The 25,533-nt window shown below is 40.5% G+C and overlaps 1 protein-coding gene across 2 annotated transcripts in view; it reads right to left on the reverse strand.

Moving 5' to 3' along the window:
* The window catches only part of vps13b (vacuolar protein sorting 13 homolog B), a 301,375-nt gene that overhangs the window by 205,383 nt on the left and 70,459 nt on the right, over positions 1 to 25,533 (reverse strand). For both annotated transcript variants that reach the window (XM_026183458.2, XM_026183460.2), the window contains exons 17-19: positions 21,445 to 21,629; positions 8,812 to 8,946; positions 7,836 to 8,015 (exon numbers count right to left, since the gene is read on the reverse strand). In XM_026183458.2, coding sequence (XP_026039243.2) covers positions 7,836 to 8,015; positions 8,812 to 8,946; positions 21,445 to 21,629 — 500 coding nt within the window. The remainder of the gene's footprint in view (positions 1 to 7,835; positions 8,016 to 8,811; positions 8,947 to 21,444; positions 21,630 to 25,533) is intronic.

Raw genomic sequence — 25,533 nt, forward strand, 5'->3', positions numbered from 1 at the left:
TGTATAAAGTAAATTGTAAATTGCTTGAAAGTTGAGGAAACCCTCTTAGTACCAGTATGATTAAAGCTAACTAATCCAAATGTGCATAACTGAAGACAGTGTTCAGGCCCTCCACAGTCCGTCTGGACATTATCCCCTCTAATTTGTGAGAATAAAACTTCAAGCCCCTGATTAAGTGATCCAGGGTAGCCAATTGTTGTGACTGTACTGTGTGATGTTTGATCTGACTGTGTGGAATGTGGCGACCTTTGATCCAGTGACAACATTCAATTAGATAAGGTTAAGTAAATTGACCTCCTCCATCCCAGCTACTCAATCCAGAGCTGGATAAAGTGTAAACAGCTTGTATGCAACACAATGAACCAGAGTTTACAGTGAGTGTGCCCTGTTAACGCGTTGTAGTGTTGTTCTGCCTTTATAAACAGCAAAACAAAACTCCTTCGCCTTTCCTGCAGTGATCACTGGAGAGTCTCTCCCTATCTGCCTCTAAGGAGCTTAACTTGGAATTACTTGTTGTAATAACTCAATAATAAGAAAGCGTGTGTCACTGACAGACCTTAAAAATAAATGTACCTTAGTGGTAAAATGAGTCAGGGAGCCCCGGGAATTACATTACACCCAGTAGCTGACAAGCTAAATCACCATGTTGCAGCTGTGGAGCAGAAAGCATCATCAGAAAAATGTGGGAAATTTAATTTCTTCATGTACTGACTTAACTTAATAGAACATAAAGCTCAGCACTAAATGCTTCTAAAAGTAGGCATTATCAAAATCCATGCAGTGTCACTGGAATGCTGTTCATGTGCTTTACAGAGGAGATTTACTTCCCTTTTTTTTGCTATTTCAGTGTGGATTGCCAAAGTTCACCTAACAATCTGAATGAAGACATACAAAACGTAAAACGCTCACATCTATATTGTAAAACCTTTAGACATTTAAGATTTGTGACTTCAAGGAGGATCCACATTTATTATGTAGCCCCAAACACACAGGTAGTCACAAGGAAACACACCAAACATAAAGTTGAGTTCAAACTAGTACAGAAACATTACTACACTTTAGACTTCTGCCTTGTGCCCATGTTATTTCTAAGTGCTATAGACTTTTCATCTGGAAGTGACATTCACACTAATGTGATACGAGATCCTTTCACAGCCATTACAAGCAGTCATTACGCCTTTCCAGAGATCACGCTAATGAGACTGATTAGGTAATATTCTCTCCACTTTCACATGGTGAGAAAGGCTAATTGCTTATCTCCTTCCCTTTGACTCTACCTTACCTAGACAACAACCTTCAGAGGTAAAATAGCAGTGACCCACAATGACCTCTTTTCACACTTAGAGACTAAATCTTCTACAGCTTCAACCCCTTAACTAGGCAGAGAATAACTAACCATTATTATGACTGATTAATGTTATTTGTGTAACGGTAGCAGTGCTACATCTCATCTTTCCAAAATGTTATATTTCTCCTTTTATTCTATAATCTTTTATTTCAATTCTGTTACTTCACTGTTATTATAACAGAAGTTTCCTGAGTGTGTCATTTGCACTCATTTACTACGTGGTGTAAACACAATCCCATCTTCTGTTCATATTGAATCCTGAAGGGAAGATATAAAATACTCGCATTGGAGCTGTGATATCATTAGAGTGAGGACTAGCATCACTATCTTTAGCCTGAGTCACACTCCAACCCCACCCCATCTCTAGCCTTAGCCCTCATCTCTTTTTGCCCAATCTGTATGTTCGTCCCTCTGCCTCAGGCTTTAAGAACTGTGAGACTGGCCTAAATAGCCGAACACTTCACAGATGAACAGCTCCAGTAATGGGCTGTGATTGACCTCGACAGCCATCTCTGAGAGGATTCTCTGGGGTCTGATCTCCAGATTACCTGCCTTGCTACATACATACACAAAACATGATGAGAGTAGCTGCCTTGGTGATTAAACACACTATTGTGGAAGTCACTGGGTGCTTAAACAAACAAACACTTGGGATAACGTGTTTTGGTCGAGTTTCATGCCCTTGATTCTAAAATTGAATGGCAAGACTCATTTTAATTTGCATGAGGCAAAGCCCAATGAGTAAGTCCTGTTAAATTCTCATACTCCTTAGAATTGTATGAATGCACACTCCCAGACATTATCTGAAGTAGCTACTTGTCTCTTCATTTATTCACAGTCATCTCTTGTGAAATTTTGATCAGGTCCCAACAGCTGAAGAGCTGGTCACTTCATTTATGACATTTCCCTGGTAAATTGCTTTCTGAGGTTTCTCCCAAGCATGTACAATAAATGTATTTTTAGTACCATTTTGTCTACTGTAGATCTATCAGCCAGAAAAAGTTCAGGCAGCAGCTTAAAGCCATCAAGTTTCTGCCTGAAACCAAGCCAGACTGTTGATTTAACACTCTATGGAGTGAGTGAACACATGCAAAGGAGGGGAAAAGAGCATGATAGATGGACATATGAAAGTACGGCAGTCCTTTGAAAGATTGTAATGGAGGAGGCTACCAAGGGAGATCCCACTTCAGTTCACACCCCATCTACAGTGTCAGTGCAACCCATTCAAAGGCTATCATTTCAGTAAAGAGGCAAACATAGCATGTGTAGCAATTTCTCTGCATTTGCACGTGCATGCACTGACCAGTGAGTATAATGGAATGCATTCATGTGCTCAAGTCGAACGGTCAGATCAAAGTCAGGTGGTGCTTCAGTGCCACCTGCTCTCATTAGTCTTTGGGTCTGCAGACTCGAGGTACTGTAGAACCCCACCTGTTTCTGACTGCTGTGGACAGGCCTCTCAGGACACTTACATAAATGGGCACAAATACACACCAACACTTATATATAGGTTTGCATGAAATGTCACTATAATGCATGCAACATATACGTAGTATCTGCTCTCCTATAATAAATATGTTTAGACTTAATTCAGAATAAACTCTGAAGCAGTTTCTTCCCCCCATTTGTCTAATTTTAAAGCAGTAATTGAGAAGAAAACAGCTTTAATAACTATTAGGGAACTAAGTGTGTTCAGTATTACAGCACTTTGGGAATTTGCACAGGATTAATTCCATGTAGCTTTCATTATTCCCTTCAATATGTTAAAATTGAGATTAAAGATCACTTTGTTCCTCTATTCTCCCTGCTCCCATGGTATGGTAAAGAGATCAAAACTGAAGGGCTTTATAGGGAACATCTTTAACATTTGCTCTGCTCTCAGTGTGCTTGATTAAATGTAACATTTTGAGATCCCAGAGTTCTGAGAAAAGCATAAATCATTGTCTCGCAGCTGCTGCCGTGCCTAGGGAAAACACATGCTATCCCTCACAGACTCACACTCTCCCTCTCTCTTCTACAATCATAAAACTCACTCGAGCCATTGGTCCCTCCCTCCTCTGCTGAAATCACAATGGTAAAGTGAGTGTGTGTTTGGGGTGGGGAACACCTGCAGGCTGCTGCTTGCCCCACGGTTGAGCATAAACCCCAGCTCCTCACACGCCCTCTAGCCCTTTACTCTTGCACACTAGCCCCATCCAAGGCCCCTTAGTCCTTCCCATCCATCAGTGATGACAGACCCAAGACTGAGCCAAAAGCACATAGTCAGCCAGCCAGCCAGCCACTGTCCAGGGATCAAAATGATCAAACTGTCTCTTGAGTACCAGTGATAATTTACACTCAAAGTAGCACTAGAGGTCACTGTGAATGACATGGCCAAGGATTTCTGGTCCCAGTCACTAAAGGCACTGCTCTACTCTTATTAAATTCAAAAATAATTTATAGATCTAATACCAGAGGCATCCATTCCAATGCATGCTGGTGAATGATGACATGTCCCTGGCTCTCAACTAGGCCCATGTGGAAGAAAAACCTATGCCCTTCTGATCCTGAACCTGGATTGCTGTCTGCTGTGACTTAAAAGCAGCTACCTCACTTGCAGACTTGCCCTGCAGACTTGCATGTTTCCATTGTTGATTTATTACAATAGTTTATCTTTTATTTATTTAATTAAAAAGTGGCGCTGATATATTTTATTATTCATGTCTCATAATGCTTTTAAAGTTTTGTTATTTCAGAAGAAAAGAGCATGAAAAGGATATTGTGGCTATCTGGGTCGACTAATCAACTTGGAGAAAGCCTGTGGGACCGTCATGTTGTAATCTAAAGGGTTAATGGCGAGAAATAAAATTACTCGACCCTTTTGGATCCATAAAAGAGGACACTTCAAAGCAGAGCTGCTTAGTTCTTCTGCGTAAAAACCCACGCCTTTAATTGTGTTTAATTTATTAGAATGTTCCAACCTCAGCTCTGTTAAATAAAAACACATTATTCCCGATCTGCAGGAGTTCTACAAGTGTACAGGGACTCCCTCCAACCGCCGACCATAGCCACCCAACCCACCCTCTTCATTTTCTAAGTAAATTGGAATTTTGTTTTAGTTCACTGGTAAACAATTAGACAGAAAACAGATGTCACTGGCCATATTTAAAAGCTACTCATCTCCTTAGATTAACTTTGTATAAAAGAGTTATAAGGAGTGAGAGAAAGAATGAGACAATTAAACGTGTCAAAGCTTTCATTAAAATACTGGACTACAAATAATTCAAATAAAACAATATATCAAAACAACCAATTTATCTTTACTTTAACACTGAAAATGAACATTTCCCAACATCCCCCCTGGAGATATGAGCCTTTCCGAGCCTTGAGAAATTAGAAGGTGCATGGCATTGAGGAAATGGCTTCTGGGATGAATTAAAGGATCTATAAGGAAAGTGCTGTTGATTTTCAGAGCCTGTCAAAAGCTCTAAGAAATGAGACAATGCAGAGATCACTCATACATAAAGGGGCAGAGGCAAAATACGAAAAAGCAAGACTTCTCTTGACTTATAATCAACTGCAGTCAATCAAATAAAGGTATATGAATGTATATATATTTAAACACTTCACTGACTACACACTGGTAGCTTAATGGCAATTACCCCCATTCCCCCCCTCCCCCGTTATGCTTTGAGAACTGGGCAGAAATCGCTCATAACTCTGCTGTGTTTTCCACTGCATCCTACTGTCAGGAGTCAGCTTTTCTCCCTACCCCGGTCGTATACTCAGTGTATAATGATCACACTTTAGGAATTTGGTAAATGGACTCAGCAGAACCACATGGGAAGAATAAAGTGTGTTTGATGCCAAGACCAAGTGCTCCAACAACTGAGGAATGTCATGATCACAAAATGTTGAACCTCTGAGCTAGCCCTGTGGGAGCAAAGTGTCCAGGCTATTTAGAGCAGTGCCACACCACCTTTCATCTCTTGCTGAATGAGGCGTTGCATCCATCATTCTATTAACATTGCTATAACAGGCTCCTAGTCACCCTCTGGATGACAGCAGGGACATGGGACATGTGGGCTAACCAAAGGCTTTGATGTAAGCCTGACCACCATACAAAACACAGAGCTTTAAGAGACACCCCAAAACCCTGTGTACACACACAAGTGTTATCCTCAGCAGCATGTTAGGAAAAATACAGAGAATGAGAAAAACGTTCCACGTGTGGTAAAGTTGTTACCTTACAGTCACACGCTGCTGACCCCCAGCTTTCACTACACATTTGATTATTAGATCAATTAGATGTCTAGGGCATTAATCGTTTCAATATTCCAAAAACAAAAGTGATTGATCTGAGACTGAAATGCACAAGGGGCGAAATACAGCTCTATCTTTGGTAGCACACACACACACACAATGTTTGTGATTCTCATTATCAAAGGGGTGAAAGCTATTTGCAAATATGGCACATATCACAGCTGATTTGTGGCTTTTCTCCGTCATTTAGACACATGTGAGTGACACATATTTATATAAGTAATATGAAGGTAAACATGCCCCAAGTCTGAATGGCAGCCAGTTAACTGACTGATGAATCCCACACTGTTAAATATCGTATGTCCGAAAAGAGACAATAGAGACGTTCAGACAGTGAGAGAAAAAAAAAAAAAAAAAGAGCGATCTGAACTCAAAAGACGGGGGGGGGGGGGAAAAAGAAGAGAGGCAGTGATGAGAAGTAGCACAGACCTGCACTGCTCCACATCTGCTGGAGATATATTCAGTTCTTCTGGGAGTCAGCCCCCCCACCTCCTTTTACCTTCATCTCCTTTCGCTCTCCCACTCTCTTTGCTTCCTTTTGGTCTTCTGGTTTGTGTTCAGATCAGGTTTTAATATTCAAAAATATGTACTGCCTTTATGAGCCATGCTTTACTGAAATAATATGGTCTCTAAATCACAGTAATGGTTTGAGGCCGTGGACTAAACAGAGTTTACCAGAGCTCCTAAAAGTATCTATCTACTACATGTCTGAGTGATCATGTACGTAATCGATGGAAGAACATCTCGTCGGAAACACTGATTTTAAAAATCTGCCTTTCTGTCACTGTAACATTCAGGAAATGTATTCAATGACTGTCCTCACATTTATCAAACCATTACCTCTCTAAGAAATGTCAGCCTGCCTTTTATTTGCAATTTACAGCAGTGTCCTGGCACTTGGTTTACTAGAAATGGGACAGTAAATGATAGAGTGAAATTTAAAGAGCAATACAGTGCCTGGTTAGGGATGACCTCCAAAATCTACTGTCTCTAAACAATAGTTTTCTTCTTACTTTCCTGCACCCTTAGGTACAACTGCATCTTCTTCTCACAGTTTAAACTACCTGAGGAGAGCTCTATACACACCTCAGAGCTGACATGTTTAAGGCCTGAGCCCTGATATGATTCAGGAGTTGGCGGTTTGCACAAATCAAGGCTACACAATGAATCTCTGTAGTCCGGTATTAAAAGGAATGTACAACTGTGACTCTGAAGACAACTCTGAAAACAAATGGAGCTGTATTGTTTTACCTTGTCACCCCAGGCTTCTCCTGTATCTGATCTTGGGATCTGATCTTGGGAGAGGGTTGCAGGAAAACAGCCCAGAATGTACTTTAAGGCCCCTACTGTGGGCTTTTAGAAACTTGGGAGTGGCTAAAGGCCATGACATAGTAGAGACTGTCCCATACTTCGAGAGGTATCAGTTTTTCTCGGGAAGAACGTTTTTTTTAAGTTGACGGTATGAAGAATATTAATAACACACTAATATCCGTGGTCATATCTATTTCTAGAAGCTCATACAGAAAAATGAGGGCATCCTTGGCGACATGTACAGATGTGATGATTAATATCCTACTTACTAAATCAAGCACTGCAGCACTTTAAATTTTGGAATTGGTTTGCATTTTTAGCTCTTTGGAAAGGCTACTGAATAATCCCACTCCCTCTCTCAAAAGGCACATGCATGCACCCACACACCCTCACAATGACACAGGAAACATAATCTGTGGTCTAGGGATGCAATCAAAACTGCAACCTGACATCAGAGCAGCCGTCAACAGCAATCCTCAAGTGGTTAGCTGTTGTTAGCCAGCTCAGCCCAGTGCTGACAGAGACTAACTGCTGTTTAGAGAAATCACACTGCCTGAAAAGAGATGCAGGGCTGCCAACCCTGCTTCAAGGACAGCAGAGTGGGAAACACTTATCGGCTTTACTAAACAAATAACTGAAAGGGGGCACTACATGACATTATGAGAGGAAGGAAAATATGACAACCTAAACAAATGGAGACTCCTGAATTAGATCACCAATAGTGCAGATATAATCAGTGCCTGTAACAAACCCAAACACCAAAACCACAACCAGAAAATGAACTAAAACCTGATTTATAAATGAAGGGTGGGGTGGGGTGGAGAGGAGCGGAGAGGAGAAAAGAGGGTAATCCATACATTTAAAACACTTATACCTGAGTTCCTGCAATCATCTCCTTGCTGAGGGACCTGAATAGAAAATGCCAGCAGGTCAGGGGCCAGCAAAGATTCAGGCTTGCGAATCTCATTAAGCCAGCGGCTCATATGTAGTTCTTTAGTGTCAGATGGACCCTGAATCAGAGGAACCAGCTTCTCCTTCACTCCCTCTCCTGAACCTGAAAGACAAGAGTAATAGTTTGTAATATTTTACAAACTCTCCACTTCTCCAAATCAAGCTATAATGACTCCCATAAATTGGAAAGCATTTCTGAAATAGGAATGACCAAATGTACACATAAAATAAAACATTTGTAAATGTTTCATGTATTAAAAACAGCCCTTTATTTGAACTTCCTTGTGATTCACCTTGAAGTAACTGCAACAGCACTATTTGGTTGCTATACAGAAGGCAAAAGGCCTAATAACGAATTATGAATTATTATTATTATGACCACTCCTATGCACCAGTAAAGCCATGTTTTGTTAATTTTTCACTTTAGTTGAAGAGCTCATAGTCCAAAAGAACAACTTTGCCCTCCATCGTCATTTTCACTCCTTATGTGCACATATTTGTGTGACTCTACAATAAATGGTCATTTTAAAATAAGGGCATTAACTGCACATGGTTTGCTTGTATTTCTATATTGACAGCTGCAATAGATCTACTAATCTGACCCACATCATGTGCAGCTTGACCTTGTGAACTCTGTGCTATGACACTAGCTCCAATAACATCCTTGCCATCAAAGACATGGCCACAGCCCAATGACAGCGCCCCAGGAGAAAACAGCAACTGAATCACATAGCTGGATAGAAATCAACATAAAGACTGAGCAGGAAAACGAGAGGGAGCAAGACAGAGTAGAGTGTGTAAAAGCATAAGTTAAAGAAAGTAAAAGAAGAGTCTAGTCTGTCTCACTCTTTCCCTCCTACACAGGCAGTAAAGTTTTAACAGGGCACAGCTGCACACACCTGGGGTCCTGGCGCACACTTTTACAGCTCCCACGGTTCCTGAGGCACATTTCACCGTCGCACGGCTGCAGAACTTCAGCTCCAGGTTTTGGACCGAGCCTTCGAGAGTCGGTGACGGGCCTGGATATTTCACACCTAATAAAAAAAGTGAAAAAAAGTGAAAATGAACTGCAGTCCGGCAGATTTAAGCACCGCTTCTGTGACTTAGTTAAACACCTGATTGGCCTTTAATTGTTCTTGACCAGCTAGTTGCTCTTAAACAAAGAAATCAAGAAAAGGTGTCCTCTGTTTTCAACAGTATTACTGATAGCGCATGTCTTTGACATATAATCTGAATTAAAATACATTTGCATATTAAGGTCAGCTATAAACCACGACAAACGACACTGGGCAATTTTTCTAAAATACATGATGCACCTTCTCAGTTTTAAAGTTTACACCAGTCCATACTTAAAGTTATTATTTTCTTTAATGTTATATCTTCTTCTGAGTACAAGCGGACAGGGTCTGAAAATTTATAGAGGTTATCTTTGTTTATTATTGCAATTTTTGTTTCCTGTGAAAACTTTTAGATCATTTTGGATACAAGACAGTCTGAAATCACACCCACACTGCTACGCCTAAAAATCATGATAAAAAGAGATCTAATTAACTTGTTGTGAGTAATCGTTTATTTCCAAAACAATATTCCATGTAGTCACGCTTGTATTCAGCTTAGTGTCAAGTACAGCTCACTTCACACCAGCATTACATCACAGGAGCCTCAAGTGTTCCTCACTCTATGATTACTTCTCTTAATGGCAGCCTAGTGTGGAAGAACCTCCTGTCTTCCATCTTTCCAAAATGAAACTGTTTGCAATGTGACAAGGAATTACATATTCTCTATTATATGTCAGTGTTATTTCTATGGTGAGAGGCTATTTCAAACACATAACAGGAGAAGCAGGGAGACGTAGCTGGATGACTAAAAGATACTGTGGAGTTAAGGAAGTTATGTGCCAAACCGCCTGTTGAGAGAGGAGAGGAGGATCCATTCATCACATGCTACATTCTTCCAGTAAGCTGGAACTGTCCAAGGGAATCACATTTAATTCTTGCATCACCTGTTCCAATAAGGCTTTCCTTCTCAAATAATCCTCTCATACAGCGATTGTGCTTTATTTCCTACAAGTGTCCACAGCACTTTTTCAGTCGAGTTTACAACTTACTGGGGCTTTTTCTGTCGTGTGTTGGCCAAGGGACGGCAAAGTCACTGAGCAAACGGCAAAAAAGGTTCAATATCAACATAAATAAACTCAAGTTTAGCATACAAAACACTTTCTACTGCAAATCTCACACACACACACACACACACGTACATACAAGTGCTTCATTCTATGCAAAAGCACTTTTAACTTAATGTTCACTCACACCAATGGATGCTTGAAGGGCAACTCGAGGTTTGGTAACTTGCCTCCACTGAATCATCCCTTTGCAAATATGCAAACTTATGTCTAGATTTGGTCACTTACTCAGCCCAGGATGAATACAACCTTAGATAAGTGTAGGACGAGCTCTACTTCCTGAGCCACTCTACTAGTTTTATCCTCTCAAACTCTTTTGTATACACACAGATATTATATAACAAATTTCCTTCTTACACAGGTGATTGAAAAATCTAAACACTGTATAACCAGTGCTAAATTGGATGGGCTTTACACCAACATAGCACACAGTATTTTTCTGATCAACTAAAAATTCAAATGTAGTTTCACCGTAAATCAGCAGTGTGAAGTAGGGCATGTTTGAGTAGTCACACACATAGCACACTTAACCGGGGAATTATTGAAAATTGCTAAAAAACTCTAACCACTGACTTCCCTCCTCTCTCTCTCTCAGACAAATTGCCCATCAACCTCTTCACCTGCTGTCTAAGAGGCCCTCCGTGAGACCAGATGGAAGATGGTTATGTTAATAACCCTCCTTCTGTCTCTCTGTCTCCCACTTAATATATCTGCAGGTCAAACAGAGCAGTGCTGTACAACCACTCTGTGCATTTAGCTGCCTTATTCTGTTTAGGCTGAGGCTGTAATACTGGCAACCAGTAATATATATCTTTGTCTTGGAGCCACTTTCTATTTACACTGCAGTACAGTGTATATAGTTCTTTTAAGTAGATGGTAATGCCCAATGTAAACCTTGTAAAATAAAACAACACCACTCTCAAAATCTTCAGCATGCTCTATTGCAAACTAATGGCATCCAAATGATGAGCGTGATTTTGCTCTTTATACGGTTTCTTTCCCACTCCTAATTTTAACCTAAGAATCAGCAGAGCTGCAGAGTCGGCACCTTAATTATCAACCAAACACTAATCAGTGAGTCTGTGCTCCACACAACCAAGGGGGTGTCCCAAGTACACAATTTCAGTAATCTTATCTTCTATCTTTCTATATGTTTTTTTAAACCAGGGAAGCAACTTTGGTCTTCAAAGAATGTATGTGAAAATTCCCATAGATTTATGTTCATATGGATACGCGTGTATATACATGAAACACTGATTTCTAGATTAGTTCATGTGGCCAAGGACCAGAGGGAATGACTAAAAGTGATATATGTACTACATAAAGTTAGGTTCACTTCTCCCACTAGAAACAATATAGTATAGTATAATATGTATTTGTCATAAAAACATTGCCCAAGACATTTGGCTTTATCACTGAGTGTATCTGAGTAAACCTAAAAACACATGACCCATCTACCCTGAAAGAGTAGCCTATTCATGGAGAATGAATAACCAGACTCAGTGACCATTTGGCCTTTTTCAACACAGCACTAAAAGAAAAATGACATCAACAATGATGAGTTGCCCCGACTGTTCCCCAGAGCTTGGACAAGACGAAGATGTTAAAAGTGCAAGCCAATCTGTAATATGACAGGGGCCTTTTCTTCTACTCTGTGTTCTCTTTGATAAATGGCACTAGAGGTATCACTATAACATATCCCCTTGCCCACATAGATGTCCTAAGGGCACTGTGCACCTGCTGGGTTGGTGGTTGTTGCATGGGGGAGCTCTAAGCAATGTTTTGTCCAGCTGTTAGGACTATAAAATGTGGGGTACACAGAAAGAGTAAAAACACAAGGGTAGGTAGTTTGTTGGCTTAAACAGCAGTATCCCGTGTGATTCATGTGTGTATGTTGGGTTAGAGTGTGTATAGAGTGTGTCAGTGTGACTGACTGAGTGAGTGAATGTGTGTGGTACTGTTACTCGTCAAGCAAAGGCAGGTGCAAGAAGTACATAAACACACAGCTAGGGGCCAGAGAGTATGGCACTCCATCAAACACTAAGGGCGCAACTGTGGGCAGCTGGATTTGCCATAGAAAACACCAATGAGAAAGTGCGGAGAAGATGAAGGGAAGGGGGCCTGAAAGTCAATAAAGAGGGGTAGAAAGAGCTGATGCAAAAAAGCAGAATGCACACACTAACACATGCACCGTATGGGAGGTGGAGGGTACTTTCTTTACTTTCTGCATACCTCAATAGTTGGCGTGTCCATGGTTCAGTATATATGTGCAGCACATCTGCAGGCTTGAAAGCCATGCTTTACACATTCCAACATGTCCTGCTCTCACAGCTTTGGGGAAGGCTATGGGAAAGTTGTCTGCCTACAATGGTGGACCAGGCAATATTCTACCTCAAGATGCGAACCATTTCTTTTAGTCTATATTCACAAAACCCAGAAATAGTTTTACTTTCATTTATGATGCTATATAAAAAAAGGTTTATTTTTCCTGTTCTTCAAATACTACACCATATAACAAGTCTGAAAAAAATCCCAAGACAGACAAAAAAAGAGATAACGATACAAAATACAGTAAAAACCAAGCTATAGGACTTGTGCTAGAACAACTATTAAAAGCTGTGTTTTGATTACCCTCCCTCTTTGCAGCTACATACTCCATGCATTAATGACCAGCTTTATGTGTGATGGAAACAAGTTTAAAAAAGGATGTAAATTATCTCAAAACCATAAAGGGCAGGTGAAAAGACAAAGACAGACAAAGAAGGGGAAAGAACCTAAAGTATTAAAACCTCCAAGGTTGGCAACGGGCCCACAGCAGCTAGGGGGCTGACAGAAAAAGAGGTAGACATAGACAAGTTGGGTAGCCTGAAAGCAGCCAGCTGAGCCATTAAGTGCTGATGCAGAAACAATAACTGTCTCTCCTAAGTCAGGAGGGAAGCAGTAGAAGCAGTAAGTAGGAGCAGGTCTGCTGGCATCTTGCCCAGAACTGACACACAGCAAAAATGCAGACACATGCTGAGAGAGTGGGACAGGAAAACAGACAAGGTGAACCAGTAGTGGTTTGTTATGCAGTTAAAACTAAAAGGAGAGCAGCTTTGTTACTCAAACAAAGGTCTGCATTACAGAAAGAAAAACATCGAGTTACTACGATAACAAGAACTGATTTTTATGATAGTAAAAATGACATTGAGGTACTTTTGGGGGATGCATTAAAAGTTCATTATGGTTCCATCAGAGAATCTTTCTTATGAAATTGCGTTGATATGACACGTGTTGTGATTTAACACAACATAAATAAAAATAAACTGAGCTGAGCTAAATCATAATTGATATTTGAAGGGATTGCAGTTAGAAAAAAAAATATCACAACTACTATTTAGCACAGGTTAAAGCTGTAAGAATATCTGCACACAGGAAGAATATGCATGTTTGATTTCAAACAGATGTAAACAACAACAACAGCTGTTTGTAGATAGATGAAGGAGCTGGGCAGTTTATATAACCAGTAATTGCTGCCAGAGTTTGGGTTGTTTTTTGAGGGGGGCTTTGCATATTAGGAAGAATTGCTTTTTGTTTTGTTTTTTTTTTTAAAGTTGGGTGGTGAGACAGAAAACAGAAAAGCAATCCAGCAAGTGTCTGTGAACAAAAATAATGGGTTTCCTTACACATATGACAAAATCCCAGTCAAGCTGCTCCTACCTCACTGAATGAAGGTTACAGCGGTACTGGTGTGTGCAAGCGGTACTCGCTCCCTATAACCGTCATGGTATAAAGACAATGATGGGGTATAAGTGCCGGTGGTAGCAGAAGCTGGGGGTCTAATTTTCTTGATTTCCATCCCCTCCAGGTGCTGCTGGCTTTTCTGTCGGCCCACTGAAGCAGTGACACATGTTCTCCACACATTCAAACTGTGGTTCTCTCTGCCACTGAATTACCACAATTAAGGAGTCTTCATGCGGAAGCAATTTGGCCAATACTAATGTGCCTAGGCAGTGAGGTTTGGAAGACAGTGGTTGGATGGGGTTGGGGTGGTGGGGGGGTTGGGAGGAAGGGGATCAAGAGCAAAACTGAAGGGAGAGTTATAAAAGAAGTAAGATGAGGGAAAGAGAGAGAGTGTGAGAGAAAAGGGGGCGACAGATGTGCTAAATGTGATAGACAAACATGTGCCGTGACATAGAGGATTCCCCCATTGCCACTTGTAAGGAAATAATTAGTCGGTGGTAAGATAGGTCATTAAAACACAGTTCTGGTTGAGAAGGTCTGCCTCTCAATCTCCCATATCCCCAGCCTAATGCTGCTCTGACAAATTTGGTTAGCATAAGAAACAGGGGCATTCTAGCTTTGAAGCAGATGCCAGGATGGAATACCAGTGTGGTTTCACCATGAGAGATGCTCGAAACTACAGACCACAGCTAATGACGCTAAACCAGTCCCCTCTATTGCTGAAATCCAACTCTGGATTACTATCCGTTCTCTCTCACACTCTCTAGATCTCTGCATCTCTATAGCTTATTCTTGTCCTCTTTCACAAGCTTTTCCCTCCTCACTCCACTTCCCTTATGAGGGGAGAATTAAAGAGAAAACGAGCAGAGCATTCTTGTTTATCAATAATCCAACGAGATCAATATTTATGTCTGAGCTTTGCAGAGGCTGACTGTGTCTGTGTGTGGTGGTAGCCAAGACGTGACTGGGGTTTTGGTGCTGCTGAGACACTTCAATGGGAGTTACAGTGGAAATTTATGGCTCTGTGACGTGGAGCTATGTGCTCAGTCGGCACTAGTCACTACCCTCAGATGGGGCGGTTGGCTCACAGCAGGGAGCCAGCTCTGCAGACACTACCAGATGACATAAATACAAACAGATTTATTTGAGGCTGTCATTGATTGGTAACATTCAGAGAGTCTGCTGCAAGAGCTTTAAAGTCTATTAGTCTTTTAGTGTGTTTCATTTAAAGTCTCAGAGATGTTCTTCCCTTTAGTGTGTGCGCTTGTATTTAGTTTTTATTAAGAATTACCTATCTCTGTTATCGAAACATTATGCTGAAATATGTGCAATGTCTCTCTTTTGATTTTTATTCTTCATCAAAGGCTCTAATAGCTTTAATGTTTACAATCAGTACAGTATCCATATTATTATACACACACAACACAACAGTCTTTAAATAATCTATACTTTCAAAAAACTGTTCACACTTTGGGCTCTGTTTATTACATCATCTGTAGGTGACATATTTTAGAGGCCAAAAGGGAGTCTATGTGGGATTTTCATATCATATTTCAGTTTAACACTTCAGGGAGAGATGAGCTCATTATCCCAACTCTAATGGGCAAAAGCTTAAATCTGTAGAAAATGTTCTTATCCCATGTGTGGCATGCTTGGCAGTAATCAGGCTTCTAAAAAGTGTAGTAGTTCTTTAAATTAAGCACTAATTCAAGTACTATAGTGCGTGTCAATGCTCAGTTGGATTTAGTGTTCAAGTAAATTACACCATCCAACATTCATATCAGAGAAGGAAGAAATAAGTCAAAACTCAGAATTCCACATTCTGCACTGGGACCGTCCATGTTCTTCAACATGCCTGGAATCACATCTCATTTCCCATGATAGAAAAAGTGAGCTACAATCAAACAAACAAGGGGAAGAAACTACTTGGCGGAATTTCAGCTAACTTCTGTGGACGGTATGAGGAAAAGAGGCATGATAAATGGACAACCATGGTGAGAAAAGACAAGCATGATGTCCCCCTATGAATGCTTAAGCTCACCAAACCAACTTTGATGTGGAAATGCGTATGCGTATAGATATTTTGCATCTGTGCATACATGTGAAAAGCAGTTTAGTGAAAGTTACGCTTGATATGTTATTGCAACCAGACCTCAGGCACTTCCTGGCGCTCTCATCCCATTAAACGTATAAATTTTCGCGTAATCCAATGTTTAATTGTGGGACTACACAGCAAACTTCTGCTTTGCATCGACTCCGCTGGCCTCTCTGATTAGCTCAGGACTAAAGTGAACAACAGAGAAAGAGCAGAATTCTTCATGAAGACACAAGAAAAGCAGGGAAGTCTGGACTGACTTAAAACATCATCACAATCTGCCAGGAGTGGAGCGAGCCCGTCTGTAGCTCATTGAAGTTTTCATTGACAAGAACCGTCTCAAGTTCCAGCCAAGATTTATTTATCAATTCTCTGATGCTGACACGACGTGTTTTTTATGTAAGGTTGCGTACGGATGAAAAAAATCCTTCTTTCTTTCTTTTCCTCCTGCTTTCTTCCTGTCCTGATGTCAATCCGTGAAGAAGACAAGTCGACAGGCAGAAATTTCTCTCAAACCAATAAGTTACCTCTTCAAAGAAATATGGATACTTGAGTGAGAGGCCAGGCCACGCTGAAACAGACATCTCAGGGTTTTCATTAAGCTTCTCAACCCTTTACTGACATTTGTGACAACCGCAGACCATAAAAAGGGCTGTTGTCCTTCCTTTCTTCACAGGAGAACAATCAAAAGAACTATCAAAACAATCTCCATGAGCTAAGTGTATGGGCTCATTAGATGACGGGGCAAAGCTGCATGTTCCTCTGACTTGTCTTGATTAATAGATGAGAAACATTAAGGTTGTGAGTAATAAGCCTGTGTCAGCCAAAATCTACACAGGAAAACAATGAAAAACTGAGAGAGTGCAACCTCCTGTGTTCAGTCTTATAGCCAGAAGCATGCTACCAACAGCTGCATTATTAGTGGCGCACAAGAGAAAAAAAACAGAGGAAGGAGGAGGTAGCAAAGACAGATGGGCAAATTCTGGGACCAGAAAACATAAAATCTAAAACATACGAGGCATCAGATTACACAGGTGACAGGACGATTTGAAAAGTTTTCCCCCCTCTTATAACAATGAGCTATTACCGATATTTATTGTGCTACAGCATCACAGGCAGTTAGATCACAGGGATATAAACTGCTGGCCATGACAAGAGCAGCCTTTTTCATGCAGTGCAAAAATGCGTAAAACTATTGTTGATGTGTCTCAAAGATCATGTTTGTTTCCAAGCAACGGGAGATATCAGTGTGAAGAAAAGCATAAGTAAGTCTCACTAATGTGACCCTGAATGGACTTGGCAGGTTTTTTTCCCCCAATCGTTTCTCCAGCTTTTTCTTAACCCCCCCCTCCTCACCTCACCATGGTAAGTGTAGGGAGAACTAAAAACAAAGGGCTTGTTTTAATAATGATACGGTTAAATGAGTGAGAGCATACGTCCCTTACTAACATTAACAACATGCCTGTAGTTGCTATGCAGTGAGAACATAGTCTTGATTATTTGCCTTAAATGGGATCATATGTTCAGAAGCTAGCTATATATATATATATATATATGATCCATTTAAGATGGAGGTAGGAATACATTGCATTTGCAAATATGCACGATTCTCTGCCTGTGTGCCTAAACTGACACGCAATTAGGTGCCAGACCTGGGATTAATAAAGCAAGCCAATGACCAGTTGTATTTCTGGGCACAGTTGGCCCCACACTCTCACCCTCTTTATTTCATTCTGTCACTTTTCCCTTCAACCTTTATGTTCCTTTTTCTTTCATTTTTCATCTTGCTCATTATATCATTCACTCTCTCGTCCTCTGTTCTTTTCCCCTCATGTCTGTCACGCTAAAGCTATGTCACAGCTCGTATATCACCCAGCAATCATCTAAAGCATGACTGGTGACCACCACCAACCAACTTTTACCAGACCTCCCTCTTTTTGTCGCAGTCCAGACCACCACAGAGCTCCAAGGCCGGAAAACCAGCTGTGGTAGCTACATTAAAGTTCAATCCATCAATGGTGGAAATGCCAATTTTATGCTAATTTAAATTGCTTTGATCTTTTATCTTTCAAATATAGCCTTGTAGAGTAAAATAAGGAAGTGAGAACCAAAGTTACAGTCAAGGGCAAAAGTCTGGACAGTAGAAAGTTTATACCGCTCACTTATAACTCAAATAAGACAAGTTAAAAAAATTACTTTTGAGCGTTTTAAACACCGCTCATGTTTAAAAGAGGTGCAGGCAAAAAAGAAAAAAAACAAAAACATCCATTGTATAAAATGTAAATGAGCTGCTCAAAGGGTGTGCACTTGCGGTATATGGAATTGTTGCTCTGTCACAGATGTGACAAAGACAGAAATACTTAACTACACACACAGACTTGAATGAAAGCAGGAAAGGGCACAAGGTTTATTCATAATTATCATCTTTTTCTAATCAGGCTTTGTACCAGTGCTGAGTGTAAACTGGTTATTCATTCAGACATTTAATGAGACTGCTTTCAATAATATATCCTTGAGATGTCAGTAGAAATACATGTGAGAGCCTAATGTGGTCAGTAATTAGCAATGACAAAAAGAATCTGGGTGGATTAAACTTTTTCACTACCAAAATTAGACACATAAACACAATTCTTACGCACGGTGTATTTTACACTCACACAGAACTGCATAGAGTTGAGTAAGATGTGGGAGGTCACTGTGGTCAGTGTGTTGCCGAATCTGAGGTTAGCAGTGGGTAAAAGTATTGGTAGACAGGAATTACTGGCTACTACTATTACTGCTGCTGCTACTAAAAACCACAATAACATGCATAATGTATAAACATTAGAACACGCATATAACATAGAACCGGGAATTCTGACAATTACAAAAAAAGAGGAGAATACAAAAGAGGACCTAGTAACAAATCCAAAAAGAATTGGGAACAAAATAAAAGTTGTCAACAGAGAAGACTTAAAAGCATAAGAAAAAGACATATATAAACTGAGATGAAGCTTAAAAGGGAAAAATACTATGTTCTAAAACAAAATATAAGTTATGAATGAGGAGTGAAGTAAAGTAGAGCCAAACCAACACAGCTGATGCTAACCTTCTGAGCACAAAGGCACATAGTCCAAGCGTACATGCACTGACGCAAGCACATATGGGCACACACCTGTCCATTTTCAGCTAGAGATACCAATAATGACATACTGTTTGCTGCATAGCTCACCAATAAAATACAACACTAGTGTGGACTTCACTGGAATGCAAAGGAGAATCAACAGTCCCACACAGCTGTGTGATAAACCATGCAGACATGCAATCGAGTGACAAGGAAAATATAATTTTACGGTATGTTTTCTTATTTTACTCATATCTGGTCTTGTGAAACACAGATTACACTGGATGTGCTGTGCGCTGTGTTATTCCTGTAGTTGCCACTGAGCACCACAGTAACTCAAAGTATTACAAGTCCTAGCGGCTGTGTTCCAGTCAGCTGCAATGAATTTTAGTCTCTGAATGTTGCTCTTAATATTTTTGAATATTTTACAGTCTGTCAGTGCCTTGAGATTAAAACTGAAGCTGTTGAGTTTGCCCGTGAAATGCTGAAATGTGGAATTTCTTTTGGACAGTGAATTAATTCTCATACCTAAACGTTTCCCTCCCGCGAAGGACACTGACCATCTGTGTTATCAGCTAGACTTCAATATGAAACACCTTCCCCTATTGAAAAACTTTGCAACATCAAAAGAGAGAAGGGAGGACAAATTCCTAAAAGAATGAAAAAGCATATGTTCAAAGTGAACAGCGTTTGTTTGCCGTCTTCAGTTTTTAGCTTCAGCGTGTATCAGTTGTGTGCTGGCAATACCTTGATGAGTGCTACAGCAGTTGGGGACACGAGAACAATCTCATGGTTTAAACCCAAATCTTGTGTTGCATTAGATCTGCCACCTTTACCACAAATATCTGCAGCCAGTGAGCCAGTAAGTCACACTTACGGAAAAATAGCGGCTGGTGTCGCCGTGGCAAACTTTATTTTCTTACCAACCGCACAGCACACATCTCCCTTAAGGTATGAGTGTTCCCGAAATTGCAAAAGCAGATACAGTACTAGACATTTTTGGTTATATCATAGGAATTATTGCTGAGTATTTTCCCTACATATACTTACCCAGCACACCACCTATTCTCCTCAAGTCTCATGCCTTTTAAGCTCAAACTTTCTTTTCTTCTAAGCCCCCACTGCTCCTTTTCTAGCCTGCCAGCACATGGACCAGATGTGCAAATGTTTCTCCATGTCGCTATTCAAACCCCGTTCCAAGAGAAAGGCAAAATGAGGGGAGAGGAATATTTGACTTCACTCCACGGGAGACCAGCTTCATAAATTTTGGCGGCTACACAACGGTGAAAAAGGTAGCTTGGCTGGCTTGGCTGGGGGAGAATGTTGACGGCATACCAAACAACATGATCCTAATGAGTTGGAAAATCCCAGGCCCTCCAGAGGACTGTCCAGATGCTACCGTCATGAGAAACGCTACTGTTTTATTGAATTCAGACTCCCCTACCTTTCTTTAACAAGGGACAAAATTTATTATTTGACCATTAAGACACCCTAGGTGACATGAAGCATTTCAGAGTTAATTTGGTCTCAGCTGCAGGTCCAGCAGCCCATATTGGGCCCCAATAAGACAAGTTGATCTTCAAGTGTCTCGCGTGAACTCGTGTATACTTGGAGAACTTCAGTTCTGGATACGTGCATGCCAATTTGCCCAGAGTTCAATGCTATCGAGTTGGCTTGTTTTCCCATCAGTGACAGTCTGACAAATGTACTGTGCCCTCAGAAATAACTGGAAAGGTTTTCATAAGAAAGTCAAATCACTTTTAATATTAGCCAGTTCAATATATCTTTCCTGACAATTTACTGGTACAAGTAAACAAAGGACGATAAATAAAGTTTGCGAGGATAAACGAGAGTTATCCTCAAAAAATGTTCAATAAATCAAGAACAACAATGAATGCCTTAACATCTAATACTCTGGTCTAAAAGAGACCAGATGAGTATGTTTGTTCTTTGTTCCATCACTACTGAGCCATTGAAAGGATATAATAAATCAAGCGACTTAGCTGCCATTGCAGAAATATTGCTACCTTACAGTAACATATTATAACAACTAAAAAACAGAGCGTTCCCCTGGTGAGCAATTATAAACATGTCTTTTCCACTCTGATAACTCTTCACAGAAAGAAGAAGTCACTGTACAACTAGTGTCAGTGTAAGATACACATGCACAAATAAGAAATAGAAGCAAATTCATCACACACAAAAATCCAACTAGAGGTGATTTTCAGTGTCCTACTCTGTCTCCTCTCTGTAGACAGGCCTCAACCTACAATCACTACAGTGTAAGCAGATCAAAGAGCAGTAGAAAAAGACTACTATTCTTATGAGCTTGGTCAGGGGCAAGAAAAGAATGAATCTGGATTTCTGTGTTAAGTGGTTTTGCTATTAGCAAAGGCAAGGCAAGCTTTGTATTGTCTCGTGTTACTCACCTGGAGCCTTGTACACTTCAGTAAGCAGACTTTCATTAAGTGTCACTGGCGCTCCGTTGACCATGCTGTGGGTCCAGCTCTGACAGATTGTTTGGAGCAAAAGTGTCTGGGCCCTTGTGGCCTGTATAGTGAAGTGGGGAAGTTCAAAAATAAACTCTGTGGTGGGGACTGAAGACCTTTTGCTCCTGCAAGAAAAGGGACAAGACAGAGTCAGATACACATAAATGCCAATACGCTCTAAATGAAACAGACACTGGTGGAAACAAATGGTTCACAGCTTCCACAAATCCATCAATATCACATCACAATATAAAACAGCTCATTGATAGCACCAAGGGCCAAATAAGTAGAACTACATTCCAATAGTAAATTGAAGAAGTACCAAGTGTGAGCCAAGCTTTCCTTAGTTACTTGGCAGGTAGGTTTAGTTTGTCGACCCTTCCCTCCCCTCCGTCAAAACTGTGATGATGATTTATGTGAAAAGATGTACAGCCCAGAAACCCGACCCTGAAAAGAATCTCTACGCCTTTAATATTTCATCTGTCTCCAAGAGTGTGGGGGGAGCGAGTTTGTGTGAGTCTGCGCGTATGACGAGCTGATGAGTTGAGCGTTCAGGGGGATGAGGTAACACCACAGTCCGATGGAGTTCTCCAGGCCTCTGTCCATCAGAAATTCAGCGGAGCATGCTCTCATTTCTCATCTGACACACACACACACACACACACACACACACACACACACACACACACACACACACACACACACACACACACACACACACACACACACACTTGCTTTTTTCATTTTTTTTCATTTACAACCCAGTCTTCAAAAAAGTTAGCATGCTGTGTAAAATGTAAAAAAAAACAAAAAAAACCCAGCTAAACAAAATAATCAAAACAGATTTTGTTTCATGACTTGTTTTTAATCCAGAGTTAATTACAAGTGTTTATTTTTGCAGCAGAACTAAAAAGAAAAACAATGATTTAAATGAGAAATGTGGGGTTTTTTTATGTTGCAAGCACTTGGTACAGAGGCATGTGTCACAATGATGTTGCATCAACTCTTCATTTAACAAAAGCGTGAGGGAGTTAAGAACAGCTGCTTTGGACCTTAAAGCCAACCCTTTGACATCATGAGCAGGGGCAGCAAGTATGTTGTTTCTGTTTGTGTCTTTCAGCATGAATAAAACCATTGCAAGATAACCATAGCCATATCTACCACTATAGCATTATAGTTGCCGGCTTTAAACTCTGTGCTGATAAGAAGCTGGATAGCTCCCCCCCCCCCCAAAACCACAGCATCCATGCTTTCCAAACAGATCAGAGAGCAGCTTCACTCCACCTCAAACAAACTGTGTCCCAAAGTAGTTGGTGATGTTTCTAGGTCTGGCTTTTGACTTTTTTTTTTTTTCTTTGCATGGTAGAGCTTTAATTTCCACTTGCAGATGAAGCAATAAATTTGGTCTAACCCCTTAGAAATCCATTGCCAATGAATTTCTCAGAACAAAATGTCTGCATTGATCAAAGATCATTGCCATTCAATAATGAGTTCGGCCTTGGTCCTTTGCGTACAGACATTTTTCCAGATTATCTTAATCTTTTAATGATATCGTGTAGCACAGATGTTCATTATTTGTGATTTTACATTTATAAATATGTCATTGGATAAGGTGAAGAAACCTTTACATCGGAAATTCCTTTAGGGATGCTTTATTTAAACACCAAATCACAGCCTAACCTAAACTTTGCAATAATTGGTTGTGATGTTCTGTCGGGTGTTTTGCACTTTTCTTTTTAGAAATTATTTTAATATCAGAAACATCAGAAATGTTGTCGTTGTGCTTTTCTTTTTACTACTTATAGCAAAGCCTGAGGCTAGGCAGGCTGAACTAAGCACAGTCAAACAAGTCTCTTTAGTTCCACTCCTGTTTTCCTCTCATGTTCTCAAGGCAGGAAAATAGGAGTGGAACTAAAGTTTCTTGGTCTAGGATTTTGAGGACTGGCAGTGCCCCCAGCACAGATACCCATCTATGTATTGCATGTGTGTTCACTTGAGTACTTATTGTAATAGAATCTGCCCTACGAGTGGAGGTTTCATTGAAAATAGAACTGTGACTAATTCAAACGATGGCTGCAGCGTGTCAGGAGCGAGCATCACAGTTCATTTAATCACGCACCCATTTTGGTCTGGTCCCAGTTCTGAGTGTGGGACATGTCACAAGGCCTTTCTCTGCGCTCAGCAGCTCTGCAATCATTTAACTTCTCTGCTTCCCTCCCTGTCTTTCTTCAAGTCTCTTTATCTTTCCCTTTCTTCTGCTCCTGGGTGGTTCGGCAGGGTGACATGAGCAGTTAGCTGCACACAGGCAGACCCAGATTTCTGAAGCATCTGCTGTGTCTTCTACGAGACAGAAAGTGAGAGCGCGTTTGATAAAGAGGCTACAGGAAAAACACAGGAAGAAAGGAAGAAAGAAAATTCAAACCTGATTGGGTCAATGAGTTTACCTTGACGGCACACATATATGTTTAAAATTCTGTGCCTACATGTGGTGGATTTGGCAACATAGGAAACCATGCCATGTCATGCTTTTCTGCTAGTAAAAGTCACTACTGTTGTATGCTATACAACAAGACATCAATCAAAGAGTTTCTCGTGTGCTTTTGTGCGTTCAAATATGTGCACACACAGTGTGCACATAGCAAGATACTGCAGCTGAACAAAAGAAAGTGAAGGGAAGCCGGCAACAACAATGTCCCCACATGCAGAGCAAATGTGCCTGCAAAGCCACTTCAATGAGAGGACTGGCAAGGGATGAAAGTTTGTTGCCTTATTTGAGTGTTTATAGCATTTAAGGGGAGCTGTCATGTGCATGTGGTCCCCTAAAACTTTAATTATGCACCTGTTTTTATTATATTATGCCCAATTCTTTGCGAACAGCAACTTGGATCTTGGATTCAAATGAGAAACAGAAACTCTCATTAGGGTGTTTTGGGAATGCTGTATGCGAAGACAGCCAGGCACTCATCGGATTTCATTAAGTAGCTGGCACGGTCAGTGTTTCTTGCTGCAACATGGTAAACAGCTTTCTGGCAGGCAGTGTTTCACTGTTGCCGCAAGCTTTGTGGGAAAAAAACCTCAAAAAGATTCAAAATAACACCTGCAGCATCACCTGCAGTAACAAACAACATTAAAATATTTGCCTTGAAACATACATTAGCTATGCACAATGGAACTAACAATAACTAACATGTATTTTACTGTTATAGTGCAGAAAGCCTATTAGTCTGTAGCTTGGGGAGCAAAACTCATTAGAGAATATCTATACTATAATGTGGAGACCTACCAGAAGGGTGCCCACAACCCACTTTAGGTCCTAACTCAGGCTCTTGGCGTTAACTTCAGTGCCTCATTGAATAGCCTGTCTCTGACCTCACAGTGGTTCTTTAAGTCAATAACTTTTTCATTAAAATGCAGAGGCCACCAGGAATGTGTTAAAAGAAAATTAAAATTAGTCAGGAAAAGGAGAAAATTTGGTATTTCAATTTCAGCTGTCCTTTGATGTATTTCAGAGAAAAAGCTCAAATGTATTTGAGAAACATTAGGCCATATTTCCCATCTGTTCCCTGTTGGAGTCAGAACTAGACCAGGACTAACACATCCTGACCTTTCTGGTGAACAACTAGTTGACTGGCTGGAGTCTCAGTCCAAATCAAGCAAACAGGGCATGAAGTTGGGCTGAAGCATGAGTCAGAGCTAAAAGTACCACACCAGCTGTGGTACTGTTTGCCTAGCTTGTTTCCTCTGTGCACAGGACCAAATCTTGACACGAAGCAGGAACAGATTAAAATGTATATTTTAGCCAATAAAAGAATTATTGAAACATCATAGAAGCTAGAAAGAAAATAACATGATAACCAAATACTTTGGTTAGTATCCTTAAATTATTTTGGGTTTTTTTTTGGAAACTCACAATAAATATTTCACATAATCATAGTTGGCATTCATTTAGGCCAGTGGTCTTAATGGTGCTAATCAGCATCCTGGTTCAATATGACTGTGGTCACAGCTATATTTAGACAAGTACAGCTG

Source organism: Astatotilapia calliptera, chromosome 11 (genome assembly GCF_964374335.1).
Source record: "Astatotilapia calliptera chromosome 11, fAstCal68.1, whole genome shotgun sequence".
NCBI lineage: Eukaryota > Metazoa > Chordata > Actinopteri > Cichliformes > Cichlidae > Astatotilapia > Astatotilapia calliptera.